The sequence below is a fragment of the Oncorhynchus masou genome, chromosome 10 (genome assembly GCF_036934945.1).
Source record: "Oncorhynchus masou masou isolate Uvic2021 chromosome 10, UVic_Omas_1.1, whole genome shotgun sequence".
Classification (NCBI taxonomy): Eukaryota; Metazoa; Chordata; class Actinopteri; order Salmoniformes; family Salmonidae; genus Oncorhynchus; species Oncorhynchus masou.
In genome coordinates this window covers 33,796,187-33,821,157 of record NC_088221.1, presented here as the reverse complement: position 1 = coordinate 33,821,157, position 24,971 = coordinate 33,796,187, and the positions used below count along the sequence as shown (strand labels likewise).

At 42.7% G+C, this 24,971-nt stretch overlaps 1 protein-coding gene across 1 annotated transcript in view; it reads right to left on the bottom strand.

Annotated features, from left to right (window-relative positions):
* LOC135546847 (titin-like) overlaps positions 1 to 24,971 on the bottom strand; it is a 170,130-nt gene that overhangs the window by 81,846 nt on the left and 63,313 nt on the right. The window contains 50 exon segments of the mRNA XM_064975419.1: positions 1 to 251; positions 478 to 762; positions 1,048 to 1,344; positions 1,559 to 1,858; positions 2,017 to 2,319; positions 2,457 to 2,834; positions 3,916 to 4,218; positions 4,415 to 4,714; positions 4,840 to 5,139; positions 5,247 to 5,552; positions 5,774 to 5,970; positions 6,077 to 6,182; positions 6,293 to 6,592; positions 7,105 to 7,404; positions 7,528 to 7,643; positions 7,767 to 7,953; positions 8,075 to 8,371; positions 8,502 to 8,789; positions 10,563 to 10,684; positions 10,948 to 11,125; positions 11,244 to 11,391; positions 11,524 to 11,675; positions 11,803 to 12,087; positions 12,218 to 12,332; positions 12,461 to 12,648; positions 12,736 to 13,038; positions 13,353 to 13,652; positions 13,768 to 14,037; positions 14,125 to 14,391; positions 14,482 to 14,606; positions 14,704 to 15,112; positions 15,202 to 15,480; positions 15,579 to 15,845; positions 15,991 to 16,257; positions 16,350 to 16,518; positions 16,644 to 16,741; positions 16,840 to 17,106; positions 18,053 to 18,176; positions 19,349 to 19,491; positions 19,966 to 20,092; positions 20,214 to 20,620; positions 20,735 to 21,001; positions 21,101 to 21,367; positions 21,493 to 21,759; positions 21,859 to 22,122; positions 22,299 to 22,565; positions 22,769 to 23,035; positions 23,161 to 23,287; positions 23,411 to 23,550; positions 24,166 to 24,441. Of these exon segments, the coding sequence (XP_064831491.1) occupies positions 1 to 251; positions 478 to 762; positions 1,048 to 1,344; positions 1,559 to 1,858; positions 2,017 to 2,319; positions 2,457 to 2,834; positions 3,916 to 4,218; positions 4,415 to 4,714; positions 4,840 to 5,139; positions 5,247 to 5,552; positions 5,774 to 5,970; positions 6,077 to 6,182; positions 6,293 to 6,592; positions 7,105 to 7,404; positions 7,528 to 7,643; positions 7,767 to 7,953; positions 8,075 to 8,371; positions 8,502 to 8,789; positions 10,563 to 10,684; positions 10,948 to 11,125; positions 11,244 to 11,391; positions 11,524 to 11,675; positions 11,803 to 12,087; positions 12,218 to 12,332; positions 12,461 to 12,648; positions 12,736 to 13,038; positions 13,353 to 13,652; positions 13,768 to 14,037; positions 14,125 to 14,391; positions 14,482 to 14,606; positions 14,704 to 15,112; positions 15,202 to 15,480; positions 15,579 to 15,845; positions 15,991 to 16,257; positions 16,350 to 16,518; positions 16,644 to 16,741; positions 16,840 to 17,106; positions 18,053 to 18,176; positions 19,349 to 19,491; positions 19,966 to 20,092; positions 20,214 to 20,620; positions 20,735 to 21,001; positions 21,101 to 21,367; positions 21,493 to 21,759; positions 21,859 to 22,122; positions 22,299 to 22,565; positions 22,769 to 23,035; positions 23,161 to 23,287; positions 23,411 to 23,550; positions 24,166 to 24,441 (11,966 nt within the window).

Sequence of the window (24,971 nt, the reverse complement as noted above, 5' to 3'; positions counted from 1 at the left end):
GCCATCACCGTACTTGTTCCTTGCAAAAACACGGAAATCGTACTCTTCCTCTGAAAGCAAACCCTGAATGTCACACTTGCATGAAGCAATCTCGATAGGTTGTCTGAATAGCTTCATTTTCGCATCCTTTTTCTCCACTACGTAGCCGATGACATCGCTGCCACCGTTATCTAGAGGATCTGCCCAGCTCAAGCTGATGTTCTTCTTGGTGACATGAGTAGTCTTCAGATTAACCACAGGCCCAGGGACATCTAGTTCCAACCACACAAAAGGGTCAAAATTAAGAAGATGAGAAAACCCATGATAGGAGAACTATGGCCTGTATTCATAAAACGTCTCAGAATAGTAGTGCTGATCTAGTTTAGCCTTTTAGATTATAATAAACAAGATTATATGGAGAGTGGGGACATGATCCTAGATCAGCACTTCTCCTCTGAGATGGGGCTTATGTGAGCAATTGATTGCTTGCACACTTACCCATGACGTCAACTCTCGTGACAGCAGACTTGGTTCCACTGCTGTTGGTTCCAGAGATCTGGTACTTTCCGTGATCAGTTCTCTTGGCATACTTGATGAACAGAAGGCTGTTCTTTCCTTCAGTTTCGATCACAACATGCTCTTTGTCAGTTTCAGCCTCATCCTTCATCCATTTCACTTCTGGTTGTGGTCTGCCGATGGCGAACGCTGGCAGTCTCAGTGCCTCGCCGGCTTTGATGATGACTCCATTCTTCACAGAAGCATCAAAGTCAACCACTGGGGGCTCTGGGGACATAGACATAGAAATGTTTGTTTAATGAGTACACTTTAGGCCAATAAAAAAATGTATAAATATTATATGGTAGTATGATATCATTAGCTCGGTGACATATTTGCGCTATATGAGCTGACTGGTTGAGCTAAATGGTGAAGCTGAATGATTTCACGATATGAGTTAACTGGCTTGTTCTCTGGGGTCAACGCCAGGTTATTGTAAAGCACTATGAGACAACTGCTGATATAAAAAGGGCTTTATAAATACATTTGATTGTTTGATTGATTGATAGATACCTTGAGGCTCCTTCACAGTGACTGGTTCAGTCATGCCAGGTGCTCCCGGTCCGGCGTCATTGACAGCAATAACCCGGATGTAATAGTCAGCACCCTCTGTCAGCCCAGTCACTGTATACTTCAGCTCCTTGCATCTGAACTCTGTACTACGTTTCCATTCCTTCTCTCCAGCCAGAACACTCTCAACATGGTAGCCAAGTATATCCCCTCCTCCATTGTACAGGGGGGGAACCCAGGCGATATCAACTGTTGTCGCAGAGGTATCGATAACTCTTGGAGTGGGTGGGCCAGGTGGCACTGTAGAGGCAGAAAGAGATAACTTGAGTCAATGCTTATAATATTGATGATAGTGTGTCAACTAAGACATATAGGGGTGAATCCTAACTTCCACTTATAACAAATTTTCACATAAGCTCCCATTGACATCAATGTTTGACTAAGTAATAAAGAAAAAAACCTCAGGATTACACCATAGATTATAGTTTTGGTAGCTATTCTCAGATAAACTTACAGATTGGATCCATAGCAATCTGGGGATCAGTTGGGACACTGAAGGGTCCGGGGCCAGCCAGATTCTCTGCACAGACTCTGAATATGTATACCAGGCCTTCCATAAGACCCTCAATCTTCACAGAGAGGGTATTGAGCAGGAATCGGTTCACCCTAGTCCAGTGTTTGCTGTTCATTTCCTTCCTCTCGATCCAGTAGCCCAGGATGGGACTACCGTTGTCCTTGGGCTCATGCCAGGAGATGAACACACTGTTGGCAGTCACCTCTCCAATTCGGGGTGTGTTTGGAGCATCGGGTGGATCTTGAAAGAATAGAAGGGGAAAAGTAGAATGTTGTAATTGGCAGTTATTGACAAAAACAAACACTTATACCAGTGATAGTAAAGGGAAAATACACATTTCAACAAACGTTTATAACTGATAGTAAAGGAAAAACAGAAATGTCATTGTAGATATTTACCGAATTGGTTCTTGGCAACGACTGGCTCAGAGAGACATGAAGGTCCGCAGCCAAACTTGTTCTCAGCGGTAATACGGAAGATGTACTCCTTTCCTTCAATCAGTTTGGTAACAGGATAGTTGCAAACCTTGAGGGTTGAAGTTACCGTGATCCATCCAATATCTTCATTCTTGTTGTCTTTCTTTTCAAGGATGTAGTTCAGGATCTCACTACCACCATCGTCAAGAGGAGGGTCGAACTTGCAGATGACAGAGGTGTCCCTGATCTCCTCAAAGACAAAGTTCACTGGAGGTCCAGGCTTATCTATACAAATCATAGAAAAGAGAATGTTGAAACTCTTGTTGATGGGTTATGCTCCAGGAGGAGTAAAATGACTAAGTAAGTAAGTAAAGTTCTGAAAAATTACTGAAAATAGTTTGTGATGAGGATCATTGGCTTACCAAGGACGTTGACGTCACAGTACGCAGTTGCAACACCATGAGAGTTCTCGGCCTGGATGCAGAAGTGACCGTGGTCAGCTCTGATGGAGTCTCGCACCATGATTGAGGTCTCGCCCTTCTTTACAGCATAAGAAAGACGCTCATGAAGAGGGGTTACAAACACCTCAGGTACTTCAGGTTCAACCTTGCCCCCCTTCTTCTTCAGAATAGGCAGTACTGGCTTCTTCTCTGGTACATTCTTGACGTCTTCGTTGTTCCTGAGCCAGGTGACAGTTGGGTATGGAGCGCCAGAGATGTAGGCGTCCAGGCGGATCTCTTCACCCTTCCTGATGCACAGGCCGTGCTGCAGGCGAGCATGGAGGGACACCTTGGGTTTTTCTGAAAGAATTGACAACAAACCATAGAAATAAATAAATAGAACAGGTGTCCCCATTCAAGTCAATAATGGCATAATGGAAAGACTGGTAGCCATTGTGAGTGTATCCATGCCAGGAAGTAAAAGCAGGAAGTGTACCCTTCAATCTGATTTGTTGAATCAACTCAACTGACATAAAAAATACATTCCATTGCATGAGCTGCATCATTTCAATGAACGTTCTACATTACCATGGCAATCAAGCATCAGTTGATAGAACATTCCAAATCACCATGGAAATGATTGCATCACAAGACCAGGCAGCCATTGCGAGTGTACAATACATTTTCCAGTAACATTGCTAGGGTTAAAGCCTCCAAGCCTGTTCTATTCATTCTATTTGTATGGGTTAAACTACATGTTATTATTAGACATACACTTCGGCCTCGATTCAATCAGATATAGCGTCAACTGCATTGGCCGACATCCACATAGTGTGTTGGAGGTGTAGCTGTGGTACGAGCTGACCAATCGGTGAGCGGCTGCTTGTGTGTCACGAACCACTCCCTTCCTTATTATCCCTATACTGTGTTAGAAGTTCAACACGGCAATATCGTATAAGCTCTATCGATTATAGAAATAGTGACAGGCTAATGCATGTTTTCATGTTAATTTGGATGGGGGGATTTATAGCCTATCAGTCTAATCAAAGTGTAGACAATAGTGTAGACAAGAAAACATCATGCATTCGAGTGTTTGAACTTCTAACATGGCTGCATGAACTTCTAACGCGGCTGCATGGGATTTGTCAGAAATAAAGTTGGGTGTGGTTTCGTTGCATCCAATGGCAGTTTTCACAACAAGGTAGCACAAGTAGCTGCTTGTGGATTTCACAGCTCTAACACAGTTGTATCTCCGACACCGGCAAAACATGCGCGTGTCGGCTAGCACGGATCTGATAGAATCTAGCACTTGATCCTTCGAATTGGTGTACATCAGACGCCATCAGAGTCCATTTGGAGCGCTTTTCAAGGACCAAAGGCGTTTTACAATACAGAACAAGTAACAAACAAAAATGAAACAATGTCAAAAAGGTAGCCATACCAACGGGAGCAGCGATCATGGTCAGTGGAGTGCTGCGAGACGGCTCGCTGACTCCAGCAGCGTTCTCAGCGCGAACACGGAACTGATACTCTTTGCCTTCTGTCATATCTTTCACCACATAGGTGAAACCAGGCACCAGGGATGGGTTGATTCTCTGGAATCTATCACCATCCTTCTCAATGCATTCCAGGATGTAGCCAGTGATGGCGCAACCACCGTCAGACACTGGTGGTTTCCAGGTCAGTGTGATAGAGTTGGCGGTTGGATCATGAGCCTCAACATCAATGGGTGGATCTGGTTTCTCTGTAAATAACAAAGCAGGAAAAATAACATCAATACATTTCTCTGCAATCCATAATCCATGGAGCCGGGAAAGGTTCATACATCCAACACATTCTCCTATATAATGCGTTCCTGGTCCTTCAAAAATGGTGGTGAAGAAACTATCAAGCAATTCTAACCAACTGTGAAAAGTTGGAAAGTGCTCCAGAACACTTACGTTTCACTTCCATAGTGATGACAGGGTTGCGGAGCTCCAGGAATGGCCCAGAGCCGACCTTGTTGACAGCCTTGACCCGGAAGTGATATTCTTCGTTCAGCTTGAGATCGTTGACCTGGTAGGTCAGGATGTTTTCTCCTGACATCAGAGGCCTGAAAGTCTTATTAGAAGCCCCTCTACGCTCCAGAACGTAGTGGAGAATTGGAGTACCACCATCACTCTCTGGAGCCTCCCATGTCAGCTTGCAGGAGTTCTTAGTGATCTCATCTGCATTGATGTCCTTGCATTGGCCGGGCAGACCTGTGAATATAACGCAGAATATGCTATACAGTCTGTTTTCTGCATTTGAAGAAAAAAATATCTTGACTTAACACCAAATATTTTCACAGTGAAGAATTCAAGTGAATACTATACGTGAATCTTACCAATAACTTTAACGTTGATGATTCTGGTGGCTGTTCCAATCGCATTCTCCAGAGTGACGGAGTATTCTCCAGCATCATCATGCACACACTTCATCACTTCCAGGTGAACACTGTTGAGCTCACAAGTCATCAACCGTCTGTCGTCATTCTGTAACTTTGTGTCAGAGGCAGTATCTGTGTGGATGATTTTGCTCCAGACCATCTCTGGTTTGGGGACGGCATTGTATGGGATGTTGATATGCAGCTTGTCACCCTCAACCACCACAATGTCTAGGGCCTCCATATCCATAGTAGGAATACCTGAGAGAGTGGATAAAGAGATGTATATGTTACTTCCCATTTATTTTCAATAAGTGGCATAAGATTTATTTCCATTTGACACTTTTGGTTATGGTAAGTATGCTTACTGTCTGGATCCTTGGCAAAGACCTTCTCAGAAATGGCAGAAGGATCGCTGACACCAACAGAGTTGATGGCACGGACTCTCAGGACATATTGTTTCTCTGGCTTGATGCTTTCCTCTGCTTTGTATTTGAGCTCCTTGACTGGGCGAGTGTTGATTCTCATCCACTTCTCAGCTTTAGCCTCTCGGAGCTCAACATGGTATCCTGTGATGGGGCTACCTCCATTCTTCAATGGTACCTTCCAGGTAATGTTGATATGTTCTCTACTGGCATCAACTATGACCACGTCAACAGGAGGAGATGGTGGACCTGGGAAGAAGAAAAAACACATTATTCACATTGGTTGCCTTTGAAAAGTAGTGGAAGGCATTCTACCAATGGAAGAAGAGGTGTCTCGTGGGGATGGAGCGAGAGTTGCACCTTTTCCTTCCTAATATTGATTGCCTTTGCCATGCCAAGACAAAGTTATATTAAATAATCATACCACAGTATAATATGAATATACATTGAGAATGTAACAGACAACTCACTTGTAGCATCCTCAATGGTGACTACTTCTGTTGGTTCACTAGGGTGTCCAACACCAGCCTCATTCTCAGCACGGACCTGGAACTGAACCTCAGTGCCCTCATCCACGTCTGTGACTTTGTAGGTGCACAGAGCGTCAGGGGTCTTTCCAGACTTCACCCAGCGGGTTCCAAGTTTCTCTTTCTTCTCAATGACATACCTAAAAAGCAAATGGTATGTATTATTTTAAAACGGTTTAAAATTACTTTAATACAAATACTGTCATGACAAACATATAGACAATTACAAGTTTGTTATTCACTTACTTTGTAATGGGTCTCCCACCATCACTCTTTGGAGCTTCCCATTTCAGTTCAACGTGTCTCTTGGACACCTCCACAATAGTCAAGGCATAGGGTGGCCCAGGAGTGGCTGGAAAGAAAAAGATGAAAGCAAAGTTCATACGTTGTAAGAACTCCTCCACTGACTTTAACTCTCCATCAACAACAGAATGACTGAAGCGGGACCGGATAGAAACGTACTGAAAGTATCTTTAGCTAGAACAGAGTCTTCCAGTTCACAGTAATCACTCTGTCCGACTGCGTTCTCAGCAGCCACACGGAACACATAGAGAGAGCCCTCGTTCAGTGGAGTGACAGTGTACTTCAGCTCCTTCACAGTGGTGTCCACTGCAGTCCAGGTCTTACGCCTGACATCCCTCTTCTCAACAACGTAGTTGGTGATTGGAGAGCCACCGTCGTTGTCAGGAGCCTGCCACTTCAGCTCAGCGTTGATCTTTGTGATGTTAGCCACCTCAAGCCATTGAGGAGGTGATGGAGGAACTGTTGAATAGAAAAGGCTAAATTAAGCTCATATAATTTCCAATTCCAAATAGTCATCCAACTGGTATTGTCTCTCAAAGCCAGGGATCATCAACTGGATTCAGCTGAGGGACAATTTTTTGTTGAGCAGATGGTCAGGGGGCCGGAACATAATTACAAATTATTTGTGGACTGCAATGTGACCGCAAGAAGACCAAACATATATAATATTTCACAAAAACATAATAATTTCAAATCTTGCTTACATTTGTATACGATCACATATACCTCTATATTATGCATGGGAATACTTTGGAACAGATTTCCAAAATTCAAATCACTTGGAGCTGATTTGCTGGTGTTTTTACAGTCTATTATGTACAACAATAAAAATATTAAACATTTATAAACTTTATTTTTTCATCAAGCTTGGGGGGCCAAATAAAATCACCCACAATCAAATTTGGCCAGCGAGTCGCCAGTTGGGGATCCCTGCTCTCAGCCTAATTGTCGGAGTTAACATAATGACTTACAGAGTCTTTCCTTGCAGACCACAGGATCGCTTGGGTCACTGGGCTCACTCTCTCCTGCACAGTTGACGGCCTTGACTCTGAATGAGTACTCCTGTTTCTCCATCAAACCCTTCAGGAAGTGCTCAGTCTGGGGCACGTCCTCTGCTGCTCTGATCCATGCTTCGGTACCAGTCTTCAGGAACTCAATGATGTAACCCTCGATCTTGGCCCCGCCGTCGTGCTCTGGCCTGGTCCATTGCAGGGAGGCAGATGTCTTAGCTATTTCTCGGATGAAGGGTTTGCCAGGAGCCCATGGAGGATCTGGAAAACAAGTAACGTGACAGGTTTATGACAGGTCTTATTTTGCTGATGATACTTGTTTTCTTTAAATGATATAGCTATCTGAAAATAATATAACTAAATGATCAATATAACACAACATACCAATTGGATCCTTGACCAAGACTGGATCAGTCTCAGTGCTTGGTTTTCCTGGTCCTGCAAGATTCTCAGCCAAGACACGGAACTTGTACTTCTTCTTGGTAGGCAGGCCCTTCACCCTGAAATTAATATATAGACATATTTGATACGACTATGGATATACACATACAAAATGACAAAATGTAAAATAATAGTTAACTATAGTATAGTATAATTATAGAACCTAAACTGGCCAACTGTACCTAAAGGTGATGTCCTTGATGGGCAGCTTGTTGCATCTGATCCATTTGTCATTTTCTGGGTCGAACCTCTCGATCCAGTACCCAGTGATAGGACTGCCACCATCCTCATCAGGCTCGTACCATGTCAGAGTCAGAGAGTCCTTAGCAATATCAGAAGGCTGCAATCTGGATGGAGCACCAGGAGGATCTAAAAGACAACAGCAACACATATATAATGCAATAATAGAACAGAAGACTATGTTTAATGAGTTTCAGTGTATAAAGTATATTACATTGACAACATAAATATAAGATAGTAGATAACGTACCAAAGGAGTATTTGGCGATGATTGGCACATGCTCATTAGGGGCGCCGATGCCGTACTGGTTCTCAGCCTGTACTCTGAAGACGTATTCCTTTTCAGGGGTGAGTTTGGTGGCATTGAAAGTGGTTTGTTTCACAGTGGATGACAGTTTGGTCCACTCCTCTTTGTCGAAGGGTCTAAGCTCCACAATGTAGTTGGTGACGACAGAACCTCCATCGTCTCTGGGAGGGTTCCAGGCCAGGTAGCAGGAGTGGTTGGTGATCTCAGAAATATCAAACGCAGCTGGAGGACCAGGCTTATCTGTAGGGTGACATTAAAATATTGTTATAAACATGAAAAATGTGTTGTTCCAAAGTTGTAAATTGACATTTATTGACATTGACATTTAGGGGTAAAAAATATATCGTATAGGGTAAAAAATATATTGTACCAAGAATGTTGACATCAACAGTTGCGGTAGCACGACCACTGCTGTTGACTGCCTCAATGATGTAGGTAGATGTGTCTTCTCTGACAGTTTTGGCGATAGACAAAGTGGAGTTTCCTGTCTTGGTATCGATGGTGATGCGATCATCTCCCTTCAGGACCAGGTCAGCCTTGGTCCATTTTACCTTGGGTTCGGGCTTTCCGACAATATCAGCTGGTAGCTCAATCTTGGTTCCAGCTCTGGCGGTCAAACCAGCCAGCAACTTCACGTCCAGTTGAATTTCTGGAGGCTCTGTTGGGATCAATTGGAAACAGAGTGACATTTCTGCAACAAACCAATGAGAGTTTAACTCAGGGCACGTGTCTTTAGGATTCAGAAAAGAGCTATGTAAATCCTATGTATTATTATCATGATTATATACATTACCTATACATCAACACCATTATCCTAGAAACCCTAGACCCATTCCAATTTGCATACCGCCCCAACAGATCAACAGATGATGCTATCTCTATTGCACTCCACACTGCTCTTTCCCACCTGGACAAAAGTAACACCTATGTGAGAATGCTATTCATAGACTACAGGTCAGCGTTCAACACCATAGTGCCCTCAAAGCTCATCAATGAGCTAAGGACCCTGGGACTAAACACCTCCCTCTGCAACTGGATCCTGGACTTCCTGACAAGCCACCCCCAGGTAGTAAGGGTAGGTAACAACACATCCGCCACGCTGATCCTCAACACAGGGGCCCCTCAGGGGTTCGTGATCAGCCCCCTCCTGTATTCCCTGTTCACTCCCGAACCCACAGCCAGGCACGACTCCAACACCATCATTAAGTTTGTTGATGACACAACACTGACAACGACGAGACAGCCTATAGGGAGGAGGTCAGAGACCTGGCCATGTGGTACCAGGAAAACAACCTCTCCAATAACGTAAGCAAGACAAATGAGATGATTGTGGACTACAGGGAAAAGAGGACAGGGCACGCCCCCATTCTCATCGACGGGGCTGCAGTGGAGCAGGTTGAGAGCTTCAAGTTCCTTGGTGTCCACATCACCCAACAAACTAACATGGTCAAAGCACACCAAGACAGTCGTGAAGAGGGCACGACAAAACTTATTCCCCCTCTGGAGGCTGACATTTTTTTGCATGGGTCCTCAGATCCTCAAAAGGTTCTATAGCTGCACCATCAAGAGCATCCTGACGGGTTGCATCACTGCCTGGTATGGCAACTGCTCGGCCTCCGATGGCAAGGCACTACAGAGGGTAGTGTGAATGGCCCAGTACATCATTGTGGCCAAGTTCTCTGCCATCCAGGACCTCTATACCAGGCGGTGTCAGAGGAAGGCCCTAAAAATTGTCAAAGACACCCGTCACCCTAGTCATACACTGTTCTCTCTGCTACCGGAGCGCCAAGTCTAGGTCCAAGAGGCTTCTAAACAGTTTCTATCCCCAAGTCATAAGGCTCCTGAACACCTAATCAAATGGCTACCCAGACTATTTGCATTGTCCCCCCTCCCCACTCCCCCTCTTTTACAGCGCTGCCACTCTCTGTTGTTATCATCTATGCATATTCACTTTAATAACCCACATGTACATATTACCTCAAATAACCGGTGCCCGCGCACATTGACTCTGTACCGGTACCCCCTGTATATAGTCTCGCTACTGTTATTTTACTGCTGCTCTTTAATTACTTCTACTTACATTTCTTATCTGTATTTTGTTTTAACTGCATTGTTGGTTAGGGGCTGGTTGGTTAAGAATTTCACTATAAGTAAGCATTCCACTATAAGTAAGCATTTCACTATAAGTAAGCATTTCACTATAAATAAGCATTTCACTATAAGTAAGCATTTCACTATAAGTAAGCATTTCACTATAAGTAAGCATTTCATTATAAGTAAGCATTTCACTATAAGTAAGCATTTCACTATAAGTAAGCATTTCACTATAAGTAAGCATTTCACTATAAGTAAGCATTTCACTATAAGTAAGCATTTCATTATACACCTGTTGTATTCGGCGCATGTGACTAATACAATTTGATTTGATTACCTTTGGGATCAACAGCCAGGATCTCATCTGTAGCCCTGCAGGGTTTGCCTGCTCCCAGCCTGTTGATGGCCCTCACACGGTAGGCATACCACTGTCCCTCAATCAGACCTGTCACCTGGAATCTAAAGGGAACCAACAATCTGGTTAAACTTAGAAAATAAGTATTCTCCCTTTCATTGTTAATAGAATGTGATCAACTGTCAGTTCTAGTATAATTTAGTCACTGAAAAGTTTCAGCATGGGGTTTGATCATGTGCAAATGAAACATACTTCTGATGCTAAACTATCAGGGAATGCACCGCTATCCAAAAACCTAAATCTGATTGAACCTCAGGCTGTGTACAACACTAATTTAGAGTAACAATGATAGAGATTAGGATCTTACTTCAGCTCAGGCAGTGGGTCTCCACATGGCTCCCACTTGTCTGTGCCACGCTGGCATTTGTCTACAACGTAGCTCTTGATTGAAGCTCCGCCGTCATACTTGGGTGGCTCCCAGTACAGGAAGATGCCCTTTCCTGACTTGTCTCTCCATTTCAGGTTCTCAGGTGGATCCGGCACAGCTTGGAATAAACACATGGTTTACATTTTCAGATCGTGGTAGAACTTGGGGATGATTTAGTTGAAGTGTACAAATAAATATGTTACTGTAATCAGTTTCTGAGAAGGATAAGTACTCACTGGCAGGCGAGGACACATTGACTGGCTCGTCAATGTAGGCAGGCTCTCCTGGGCCACACTTGTTGATTGCAGTAACACTGAACAAATACTCTTTGCCTTCAATGACATCTGCCACAGTGAACTCCAGGTCCTGTACACCCATGCAAACCTGAAAATCAATCACAATATAAATCAGTATTAGGATGAATGGGGAGCATATACATATAGACACATTTATTCCTTAGCAGTTATGGTTATAGGAACACGAATTTGTCATTCAAAGTGTACTCATAAGATATACCTTGACCCAGGTCTTGCGGGACACTTCCTTCTTTTCAATTTGGTAGCCAATAACTGGGCTTCCTCCATCATGCTCTGGTGCCTCCCACATCAGGTGGACATGGTGTCTTGTCACCTCGGAAACCTTGAAGTCTTTGGGTGCACTTGGTGATGCTAAACACAAATTGCAAATAATGAGCAAATACTGCCAGCACTACTACACGGTGAGAGGGATGTAACATATTAATTAAGTTGGTAACATGAAGACTAGTTGTTTTTTCATCACAAGGGTATCACTTACCAATAACATTGACTTCAATCTCTCCAAAGGCACTGGTCACATCATTCTCCAGGTGCAGAGTGTATGTGCCTTTGTCTGGACGTACACTTGGAGCCACTGTCAGTTCTGTGTAGGTGCTCCTTGTAACCATGGACACACGGTCACCAGCAGTGAGCTCTTTATCACCACAGCTCCACTTGGCGGTGGGTGTGGGATATCCAAGAAGAGGGACGCGGATAACAAGTGGATGAGGAACAATGACCTCCAGGCCATCCTTAAATCCACTGAGATCCATGGAAGGTCCAACTAAAATGAAAAAACAACATTATGTTTACAACCACATTAAACATTTGCATTTTGTATTTCTTTTTAAAAACCAAATTATGTTCTAGTATCTATTTTCTCTGTTTTAAGTTAACGTTGAATAACAACACACCATGACAATCATCTGCCAAGAGAGGTCCAAGCTTATCAGCTGGATCTGAAACTCCGGCTGCGTTCTCTGCACACACTCTGTAGTGGTACTGCATCCCCTGCTTCAGTCCAGATACCTAGGACAACAACAAAAGTCAATCAGTACAATGTGATGAGGGAGGGGAATCAATACAAATGACAGTACAAATTGAACAAACTGGCAACAAGCATATTTCACTGCTTGAAAAAAGAAAGTGGCAATTACCTTGTAGTTAAGGTCCTGACAGAGCCTGGCATTGCATCTGAGCCACTTGTCTGTTCCATCCTCACACTTCTGAATAATGTAGCCAGTGATCATGCTTCCTCCATTGCTGGCGGGGGTCTCCCATGTCAGCTGGACAGAGTTCTTTGTCTGGTCAGTGTAGTTGAAGTTCAATGGTGGGCTTGGTTTCTCTGTAATAGATTTGAAAGTGTTCAACTGTTATCTATGCCACATAAACATTGGGGTCAGTTGGTCAGAACAACATTATCTTGACTCACCAATGGGGTCCATGATCTTAACTGGATCGGTGGCAGCACTTGGTTTGCCAATGCCAGCCTTGTTTTCGGCTTTGACACGGAAGATGTATTCCTTGTTCTCAACGACATCAGTGAGAGTGGCTGTGCGGTCCAGAGCCTTGGCAATCATAGCTACCTCCCAGCTCACAGAGGTCCTGTCACGGAACTCAATGATGTAGGAGGTGATCTCAGATCCGCCATCAGACTTTGGTTTTTCCCAGGAGACTGTGGCTCCAAACCTGTTCACGATGCCAACCACAACGTCCTCAGGTGCCTCTGGCACATCTGAAGTAAAAACAGAGAGAAAGATTTTTAAAGATGATTATTTGTTTAGCTTTTCTTTCACCCCCCTTTTCTCCCCAATTTCATGGTATCCAATTGTTAGTTGTTACTGTCTTGTCTCATCGCTACAACTTCCATACGGGCTCAGGAGAGATGAAGGATGAGAGCATTGCGTGCCTTAGACCACTGCACCACCCGGGAGGCCCTATTTGTTTAGCTTTTGATGCTATAATGGTCATAGGACATCACAGTACAGTTGTACTTAGTATTGGGAAAATTCATGCATTTGTATTCTACAGTAGTCAAGTATTGCTTACCAAACTTATTCTTGGCCTGGACAGCTTCGTCTGTCTCCACAGTGGGACCACTGCCCACCCTGTTGCGAGCACATACTCTGAAGAGGTACTTGTTGTCCCTCTGGAGACCGCTAACAGAGTATTCTGGAGCGTCAGCACGGTCAGTGGCAAGGGTCCATGTCTTGCGCTTGATATCACGCCTCTCCACCACATATGCAATGATCTTGCTGCCACCATCACTCTCTGGCTCTTCCCAGGCCAGGCTGACCTCACCGTCGGCGGTGTCAACCACTTTGAGGTTCTTCACAGGTCCTGGGACATCTGGAGATCACAAAAACATTAATGACTAACTTTTCAAGCATCCTGAACTATCTTACTACTGTAATCCATTAGTTGATTTTCAAAAAGAGTAGAACCATGACAGTCCTAGACTTACCAATAACATCCAGATTGATGAATGCCTCTCCCTGTCCATGTTTGTTCTTGATGACGATCTTGTACCTGCCCTGATCTGTCTTTTTGGGGCTCTTCAGCCTGTATTCTGTCTTGTCCGCGGAGGTGTCAATGTTCTGCACAGGCAGGCTAACTATGTCAAAGAACCACTCAGCCTCTGCACGAGGATAGGCATCGTATGGAATCGCCATGACAAAAGGCTTTCCAGCGTCTGTGACCAGGTTCTGATCAGTTGTCTTGATCTTTGGCACAGCTGTGATGGAAAATTACAAGTGTGAATACAAAACAACCGTTTACACCGAGAAGTGTTCAAGAGTTCAGGATGGTGACTCTGACATACCTGCCAGTTCCAGCTTGGCTCTGGCATCCTTCTCCTTGGCAACGACTCTGTACTCTCCTTGGTCCCGAGGCCTGACCTCACACACCTGGAGTCTGTGGACCTTGCCCTCGCTCATCATCTGGTACTTGTCACCCTGGACGATGATCATGTTGTTCCTCATCCATTTGACCTCAACTCTGTCTTTGTTGAGCTCCACCTCAAACACAATATCTGAGCCTGGAGGCTCAAACACATCCTGAGGTGGTCTGACGATCTCAACTGGGGTCTCTGTGAGAAAGAACAACATAATACATCAGGATAACGAATCTCCCAAAGCGTGATTGTGTATTAGAAAGCATTAGAAAATTAACAACTTACCTTCAACAAAGAGGCGGGCCCTGGATCGCCTGTCTTCCACGCCGCAGGCATATTCACACTCATCGTCTGGTCTGCACTTCTTGATCTTGAGTTTGCAAATCCTGCCATCTTTCTCAAATGAGTATCTGTCAAAACACAAGCAAGACAACTTTTTCAGACCTTTCTATTCAATACTCATAACGTTATCAACACACAACCATTCAATCAATGGGAAATTTGTACCTGGGTCCCTCTCTGATCTCACGACCATTCCGGTACCATTTAACAACAGCCTTCTCTTTAGACAGCTTGCAAGAAAACTCAGCATCCTCAAACTCAGTGATGGTCTGGTCTTTGAGTGGTGTGGAGAAGTCAGTGGGAGCTTCGTTGAGGATCAGCTCAGCAGTGCACTTGTCATCACCAGCCATGGCGGTGTATTCACCCTCATCGTCCATGACACAGTCCTTGATGGTCAGTGTGTGCTTATCTTTCTCCACACGGTACAGGATTCGTTTGCTCATGGTGATCTCCTGACCAGCCTTCATCCATTTGATGGTGATATCAGGTCTGTTCACCTTGCAAGTGAAGCTGATGGTCTTCTTCTCTTGTGTCTCACAGTCCTCAAGAGGCTCAATAATCTTGAGCTTCTCCTCTGTGAATTCACATGATAGACAAGTTAGTTCCTCAATAACATCCTACAGTATTTGTATCCAGCAAAATCAAATAAGTTACTGTATTTACCTTGTACTTTGGCATTGGCATCGCTCTTGGCATGTTCACCACGATGATTTGTCAATGTAATAGTATACGTGGCTTCATCTGCCTTCTGAGCACCCTTGATCCTCAGAGAGAACACGTTGTCTTTCTGGATCATGACAAACTTGCTGCTCTCAAACATGGTCTCCTCGTTCTTCAGCCACTTAGCTTTAGCTCCCTCAGTGTTCACCTCACAGTTGAAAATGATCTCCTGTCCTTCCTTCACTTGCATATCCTTGATGGGTGTGATGATTCTGAGTTTTTCTGTTGAGAGAAAAAAACAGTGTCAGCATAACTATAGTTTTCTATTAGATACAGAAGACAGCAATAAACAAATTATGCAGTATTTGTAAAGTACCCACCAATGACAAACAAGTCAGCTGAGGCTTTGGTAGTCCCAATGAAGGCGATATAGCCTCCTTCATCATGTGGTGTACAATTCTTCACTATCAGTGCTCTTCTCTTGCCATCACAGACAACGTCATACTTATCTCCGGATACAATCTCCTTGTCACCCTTGAGCCATTTGACTTCATAGGTATCTTTAGAGACTGAGCAGACAAATTCAGCCTTTTCTCCCTCAACCACCTCAAGACTCTGAGGCCTGGCAATGAACTCCGCAGCCAGTTCTAGAAGAACAAAAAAGCAAGATGAGTGGAGATGCATATCATTTGTATCAGCAGCTTAACCTGCACTCAAACATATGCACATAATTTATATAATTTTTAAGAATGTATATGTTTTCAATTTACAGCTCATATCTGATTTCTTTACCATTCAGTGTTAATGTTGCAGATGTCTTGGCGTTATGCAGTCTGCAGTTAAACTCTCCAGCGTCCTCCATCTTGAGATCTTGAATAATGAAGATTCTCTTCCTTCCATCCGTGACCTGTTCATATCTTCCTCCTTCTGGCAGTTCCTGGTCTCCCTTCCACCAGGTGACCTCAGCGCTGGCCTTTGACACTTCACAAATCATCTTCACACTGTCTGTTTCTGTTCCCTCCACGTTAGACAGGTTCTTGGTAAACTTAGCCTCTTCCTCTGCAAGGAGAAGATATTGTAATCAGTCAAATATGTGGTTGATGGTATAGATATGAATCTCGTAGTAACTGAGAATGAAAACAAAGCCTTACCAATAACTGTCAGCATGCCAGAGGACTTGGAGGTCTTAGCGTCACATTCGTACTCTGCTTCATCATCGAAGACTGTCTTGGTGACCACAAGGATACGTTTGACACCACTGGCAATGATCTCGTATTTCTTTCCCTTTCTGATCTCGCTGCCATCCTTGTACCATTTGACCTGTTTGAACAGACAACAATATATCATCAGAATTCTTGTGTGTGTAAATCAATGATAATTGATTCCTCTGTTTTCATTTAGGTAGAGCTGATTATTTTAAAGTATTTTCATTCATAATCACTTACCTTGGCATTCTCACGAGACACCTCACACTCAAATCTGGCATTTTCCTTTTCTTTGACCTCAACATCATGGAGTGGCTTAGAGAACTCAACATGTGGAGCTGTAAGCAAAAATATATATTATATACTCTCTAAAACTCTGCTTGCGAATTCTGTTCATTTGCAATATTTATTTTTGTTGAATCATCATTTTACTTACGTTCAACATTCAGGAAAGCAGAGGTTTTGAATTCTTTAGCATCACATGTATATGTCTTTGAGTCATCTAGAGTACAGCCATGAATGATGAGTCTTCTCTTTCGGCCATCAACAATAAGGTCATATTTCTTCGTTTTGCGGATCTCCTGTGTGTCTCTGAACCACCTGACCTCAGCGTTTTCCCTGGAGACTTCACACTCCAATGTAGCAGTGGCCTCTTCCTCAACTGTCTGGTCCTCCAGAGGTTTGGTAAACTCAACTGGTGGCTCTGTAAAGCAGGAGACCATTATATTAGTTCCAATATAGATATACAGTGCCCTCAGAAAGTATTCATACACCTTTACTTATTCCACATTTTGTTGTGTTATAAACTGAATTCAAAATGGATTAAATATGTTTTTCTCACCCATCTACACACAATACCCCATAATGACAAAGTGAAAACATGTTTTTAGAATTCTTTGCAAATGTATTGAAAATAAAATACAGAAATATCTCATTTACATAATGATTCACACATTTGGCCATGATTACAGCTTTGAGTCTTTCTGGGAAAGTCTCTAAGAGCTTTGCACACCTCGATTGTACACTATTTGCACATTTCTTTTTTTAATTCCTCAAACTCTGTCAAGTTGGTTGTTGATCATTGGTAGACAGCCATCTTCAAGTCTTACCATAGATTTTCAAGCCGATTTAAGTCAGAACTGTAACTAGGCCACTCAGGAACATTCAATGTCATCTTGGTAAGCAAATTCCGGGTGTAGTCCCGTGTGTTAATCATCATGCGCGCATGTGTATTTATTCGAGGTACTCCTAGCTCTTTTGTTTGGGTTTCAACCCTGTTTTAGTTATGTGTTTGTTTGGTCTTCGCCCCCGTGCCTTTATACGGCACTTCGTAATTTGGGCTTTATGAAAAAACTATTACCCATTCCTGCGCCTGTCTCCCGATCCTTCATGCCAACGTGACAGTAACAGAACAAAATGCTGAAAGTATCAAGGGGTGTGAATACTTTCTGAAGGCACTGTAGATAAATGAACTGCACCCACACTTATGTAGTTGATCTTCTTCCATTTGAAAATATCTGCATGCCATGCTTAACTAGGCAAACAAATGTGTGCTAACATGTTTAATAACAAGGACCTCACAGTTTCAGCAAGGGAGCTCTAGTGGTATGTCAGATAATGTCCATAATGATTTAACAGATATAACCTACCCCTGACAATGAGTTTGGCCTGGGTTTTGAAGTCCTTTGCAGTGAGCCTGACTTCCCCAGCCTCTGTCAGCTTGACATTTCTGATAGTTAGACTGTGTCCTTTGCCTTCTGCTCTGGTGACCACCTGAGGAAATGAAACAGTTTAATATGTGTGTAAGCCTTGTCTGAGCCAGGACGGCCCATAGGGCAGCAGTCTTTCTCCTGTATCTGTAGAGTGAAGCAGCTTTAAGTACACCACCTGGACGCCAGTCAAACAGATTGATAAAGCCTGATTAATTGTCTTGATTACAAACATGTAACGCATTGTTAATGACCTATTTTACATTTTAAACTTACAGTTATGAAATATTACAGCAAAAGTGCAACCCTTGTGTGGCTCACCAACACTTGGGTGGCTCACCAACACTTGAGTGGCTCACCAACACTTGGGTGGCTCACCAACACTTGGGTGGCTCACCAACCCTTGGGTGGCTCACCAACCCTTGGGTGGCTCACCAACACTTGGGTGGCTCACTAACACTTGGGTGGCTCACCAACCCTTGAAGCTGTTAAAAATAACTCAAGCAACACTCACAGGAATGAACAGTCAAATGTTATCTCGACACAGATAATGCTGCACCATGACCTGAAGTGTCGATGCCCTTATATGTTTAAAATATGTTGGTGACAAAAATAGGTATTTTATTTCACTTGTGATTATTATGACTGAGGTAGGTGGGGTAGGTGGGTTGTGAAGATATGTTTTATATTATAATAACATATAATTTGAAGAGCACATTTTCCACACTCAATGCGCCTAAGGTAGAAACAAAACAAAGACTGTCAACAATACATTAAAATATAGATAAACAATCACAATACATCAAAACATGACCTACTAATGCAAAACATAGACATTAAGCAGATTAAGCAAATTTGAAATGTAAAGCTATCTTGGTCTTTAGCTTGGTAGGTATTTAGTTGCATTTTAAAGGAAGAAATGGAAGCTGCCTCCACGACATGTGCAGGTACAAAGTCAATTATTAAGTATTGTAAAGTATTATACTGTAGTTTATGTGAATGCAAGTTGTACTGTACTTACCCTATCACTTTGCTCTAAAGATGTGGAAAACATTTACTTAAAGTGATTGTAATGACTGAGGTAGGCATATAAATTATTTGTAAAGCCAACAAAGAGCTGAATAATATTGACATTTGTAAAGTCAATTATAAAGTATTTGTTGAATTTGCATATATCAATTCATAAATTGATGGCTATACAGCAGTTTATGTGAATGTAAATTCTGCAGTACTTACCCTTTCACCTAGCTCCATCTTGGTGCTTCCCAAGAACCATTCTACAACGATTCCTTCATAAGTAAGTTCACAGTCGAAAGTGGCGGTCTCCCCGGCAGTAACAGTAACATCCTTGAGAGGCCGCATAAGCCCTATACTCCGCGCTTCAGATCGAGGAGAAGACATGGTTAGTTGACTGACTCATAAGAAACAAGTCCTTCTTTTACCAGACATCTTTGTATCCCAATTCTTAACAGGCATATTCTCCTTGGTCCCTAAACTACCAGGACAACTAAGGGCTGGAGGGAAAATCAGGTTATCATGGACTGTCCTAGTTATTTGCATTTAGAGTGTCTTCTCTCTGTGAATGTTGTAGCTCTACCAATCATAATCACTGACCACCCACTCCAGATAAGGCATGAGGCTTCTAAAATAGCCACAACACCTGATTGGACAACAGCTCTCCCTTGCTGAGCTTTAGTATCTTTTGCCGTCAGTCAACTAGCAAAATGGTGGAGTACCACTTGCACTACCAAAATGTACTACTTGCCGTACAAAAAGTTACTTGTCAGAGGAAAGCCATAATATTTAGTCAAAATTAAAATGTGTGTATGTATGTTGTGTGATAGGATTCTCACCTTTAACTCTAAGCTGAGCATTGGATTTAGCATTGGCAGCCTGGAAGTCGACACCTCCGGCCTGATCCATGCGAACGTTGTATAGGATGAGGACATGCTTTGTACCCTCCTCCTTAATCTCACAGTCCTGACAACACAGATCACAGACACATCATTCACTACATAATACAACCAAATAAATGGTCTTGTTCACATGGGCTATTTCAAATAAATCAAATATTTCAAATAAATCAGTCAATACCACTTACAGGAGACTGATGAAGGGCCTCTCCTTTGAGTTTCCAGTGACCGTGGACATCATCGGCAGAGATCTCAGTCTCAAACTTGGCAATTTCAGTTTCTGTCACTTCCACGCTGTACAGTGGACGAACAACCTTAATGTCACGCTCCTCAATGTCCAGCCTGGCTGTGGTTTTATCAGAACCACAATCGCAAGTGTACTCTCCAATGTTGCCCTTCTCTGCTTTCTTCACTGTCAGCAAACGCCTCTTTCCATCGGTTTTAATGATCAGATTCTTGCTAGGCATGATCTCCTGGCCGTCCTTGAACCATTTCACCTCAGCAGAGGTCTTGCTAAGTTCACAAACCAGCATCACTTCGTCCTTCTCAACAGCAGTGTAGTCTTGCAGTTTTGTGACAAAGTAAGGTTCTCCCTCTGTCAAGCACAAAAAGGAAATTATGAGGAAACGTAAAGTTATGTTTAACTGCAGGCTTTATGTGAATTAAATGACTCAAACTAAATGACACCACAGTTCAATCAATAGCTTACCAAGAACAGTGAGCATGGCCTCAGAGCTCTTGCCCAAGGCTTCCACTTTGATCATGGATGTGTCATCAATGGACACCTGCTTGAAAGTCAAGGTGTGCATTTTGCCATTGTCTGACATGTGCACAACCTTGCTGGGGTGCAGACGGACGTCGTTCTTGTACCAGACGACAGAGATTTTGTCATGTGACAGTTCAATACTGAACTCTGCTGTTTCACGCTCCTTCACTGTGACATCCTTGATGGGCTTGACAAACTCAAGGCGTATACCTTATCACAAAAAAAATCACCATTTTATTAATACAATCTCAAATATTTTCTTTATTTATTGTTTGATTATTTCAAAACATCCATGATCTCAATAATTACCTTGGATAACTAGTTTTCCTGTGGTCCTCTTGTCCTCAGCCTCAAATATGTATTTAGCTTCATCCTCATATGCAGCCTTTTTGACCACCAGAGTGTGTATCTTTCCTTCATGGATAATCTCAAACTTGTCATCATTTTCCAACTCCTGAGATCCCTTGAGCCAACGGAAGGTCTTTGTTGGTCTTGAAATCTCAACCTCAAATCTTCCCTCATCTTTCTCATACACTTGCACATCACTCAAAGGTGTGATAAAGGTCAGTGGCAGTTCTGGAATAAAACCAATAGGCAACATATTATAGTAGATTGAATATCAGTTGTTCTATTATTTCAATTGTGGAAAAAGGTGAATACAGAGTAGAAATTAGAAAATAGATCAGAAATAGAAATCTTACCTTTCACTTTCAGGTTGGCTGTACACTTAGCATTGGCAGCTGTGAATCCAACCTCTCCTGTCTGGGAGACCTTGCAGTTGTATAATGTGAAAGTGTGCTTGGCACCATCCTCAATGATTTCAATATCTGGGGAAGGTGAAAGGGTTTCTCCCTTCAGTTTCCACTGGCCATGGACATCATCTTCAGAGATTTCCACTTCAAAACGAGCGGTCTCGCCATCGAAGAGCTCAACACCATACATTGGGCGAGATACCTTGATATCACGAGCTGCAATTGAACAGGGGAAAGAGGGCAATTAATTGAACCAAGAAAACAAAAACAATCTTTACTATTAGATTTTATGATTGTAAAAATGAATTGACTTACCTTCAATGCTAATGGTTGCCATGGTCTTGTCCGTATCACAATCACATAGGTATTGTCCCTTATCTTTTCCTTCCACTTTCTTGATAGACAATGTTCTTTTGTTGCCATCAGCCTTTATGGTTACCATCTTAGAGGCCTTAATTTCAGTCTCATTATGGTACCACCTCACAGGGACATCTTTGCTGAGTTCACAGTCCAGAATGACCTCGTCCTTCTCGACTGCGGTGTAATCCTGCAACTTCACTGTGAAGTATGCGTCACCCTCTGGAACAGGAAAATGTTTTATCAATTGCTGTAGATCAAATAACAATCACACTCTCGAATGATGCCTTCTCTCCATGTTGCATAGCATAGAAGAACAATGTAGAAAACAGGAGATGAACAAAGAGCCAGAAAGAGGACAAAGAGAATGACAGAAAGAGGTACAGAGTAGGGATTACCTAGCACCGTCAAGTTTGCCGTTGAGGGAATTCCTTTAGCCTCTGCTTTAATCTGGCAGGTATCATCTAGAGTCAACTCCTTGATTTCTAACGTGTGTTTCTTTCCTTCAAAATGGATGAGCACGGTCCTGCTCACATGGAGTTTGATTTCATTTTTGTACCATGTCAGGGGTACCTTCTCATGAGAGAGCTCAACCTCAAACCGAGCTGTTTGACCTTCCTTGGCAGTTTGGTCCTTTAGTGGTGTTATGAATTTGAGCCTCATACCTACAATATATTAGTTGAGTGCATAACAGTGTTACTGTCTTTGCCCAATAAACAGTCTTGTTGCCCAGTAAGATAATGAATCAATAAAGAATTAAGAAGACAACATACTAAAAGCAGCTCATATCTAACACAAAGCCAGATCAAATATTCAGCGCCATGTAAAACAGAAGAGTTAACTGAGAATCGTTTCAGCCAGTACTTACCCTCCACAGTCAACTGGGCTGTTGACTTTTTGCCCAAGACTTCAATAGTGTATTGTCCCTCATCATCAAATTCACTGTTGTTTATGACCAATATATGTTTCTTTCCATCATCAATAATGTCATATTTATCGCCTGTCGACAGGATGTCTGACCCCTTTAACCACATGACTTTAGGCACATCCTTTGTGATAGTACACTCAAACATAGCCTGTTTCTTTTCAGGTACAGACACGTCCTTCAAGGGGACTGTGAAGTCCATTTCCAGTTCTGTGAGGTATGAATAATGATTAAGTATGACTGACGCATTATCGATCTTCCTTTGGATCACAGAGACTTTACAAACACATACAGCATATGACAGTATATATTGTTCATTTTTGACACTTTCTTACCTGTGACTGTGAGCACCCCACTCGTGATAGCGTTCAGAGCTTGATAAGACACTTCACCACACTGGTCAAGCTGAGCATTTTTCAGAGTGAGGAAACGTTTCTGGCCCTCAGATTTGATTTCAACCATCTAAAAATGTAAAAAGAATTTGAACAAAAGTGTAAATACATCAACATTTAAACAACATGTACGGTACATATTTCCAATCATTGTGGTCCAGAAATATATTATAGTCAAATTATATGTCTTTACCGGTGATCTTTGCAGGACTTGCCCTTTAAGTTTCCATTCTCCAGCCACATCCTCTTCAGATATTTCAGTTTCAAACGTAACCTCCTCTTTCTCAACAACCTCCATACTGGAGATAGGCTTCAAGATCTGAGCTTCACGTTCTGTAAAAGTATCAAAAATATTTTAAAGGATTCACTTCATGTTTATTTTATTTAAAACCTTATTTTACCAGGTAAGTTGACTGAGAACACATTCTCATTTACAGCAACGACCTGGGGTATAATTACAAGGGAGAGGAGGGGAGATGAATGAGCCAATTGTAAACTGGGGATGATCAGGTGACCGAGATGGTATGAGGGACAGATTGGGAATTTTGCCAGGACTTTGGGGTTAACACCCCTAGTCTTACGATAAGTGCCATGGGATCTTTAGTGACCACAGAGAGTTAGGACACCTGTTTAACATCCCATCCAAAAGACAGCACCCTACACAGGGCAATTTCCCCAATCACTGCCCTGGGGGATTTATTATTATTTATTTTTTTACACCAGAGGAAAGGGTGCCTCCTACTGGCCCTCCAACACCACTTCCAGCAGCATCTGGTTTCCCATCCAGGATCAACCCTGCTTAGCTTCAGAAGCAAACCAGCAGTGGGATGCAGGGTGGTATGCTGCTGGCAAAGGCTATCATGTAGATAGTGTTAGTGGACAACATAACATGCAATTGCAGACCGTAACATAACATACAAGTAACATAACATAGAATGTGCAACCAACCTCCAAGAGTCAGGTTAGCTGTGTATCTGCGGCCTTCAACCTCCATGGCATATTGCCCAATATCATCAGGTGATACATTCTTAACTATGAGAGTCAGTTGTTTTCCTTCTTTCTTGACCTCAGTCTTGTCAGTGGGATCATTAGGAATCTCCTTGTCGCCATGGAACCACTTCCAGTTGGGGGTTTCTTTGAAGAGCTCACATTTGAAAGTGGCAGTGGCCTTGGGTTTCACATGCTGATCTCTCAATGGTTTCTGCAACCAGTCTCTGATAATTTCTGTAAAATAAAATAAAAATTAATATTGAAAAAATGGCTCCTTATCATGTAGCCAAGACACAACAAACATGAGAAGACAGGCACAGGACTACAATCCACATATAAAAACAAAGCAGGGAAAGTTGAAGACCAACTAGAGACGATCCACAGGAACTGAGTAAAATGGGGGTCTCCTAGCAAGAGGCAAAAGCCCTCACACAGAAAAGAGTGAGGTGGAGACCCATGGTAGACCTCCTACAGTGCCTTGCAAATGTATTCACCCCCCTTGGTGGTTTTCCTATTATGTTACATTACAACCTGTAATTTAAAGAGATTTTTATTTGGATTTCATGTAATGGACAAATTGGTGAAGTGAATTTTTTTAACTTGTTTCAAAAAATTAAATAAAAATAAAAAGGGAAAAGTGGTCCGTGCATATGTATTCACCCCCTTTGCTATGAAGCCCCTAAATAAGATCTGGTGCAACACATTACCTTTAGAAGTCACATAATTACTTAAATAAAGCCCACCTGTGTGCAATCTAAGTGTCA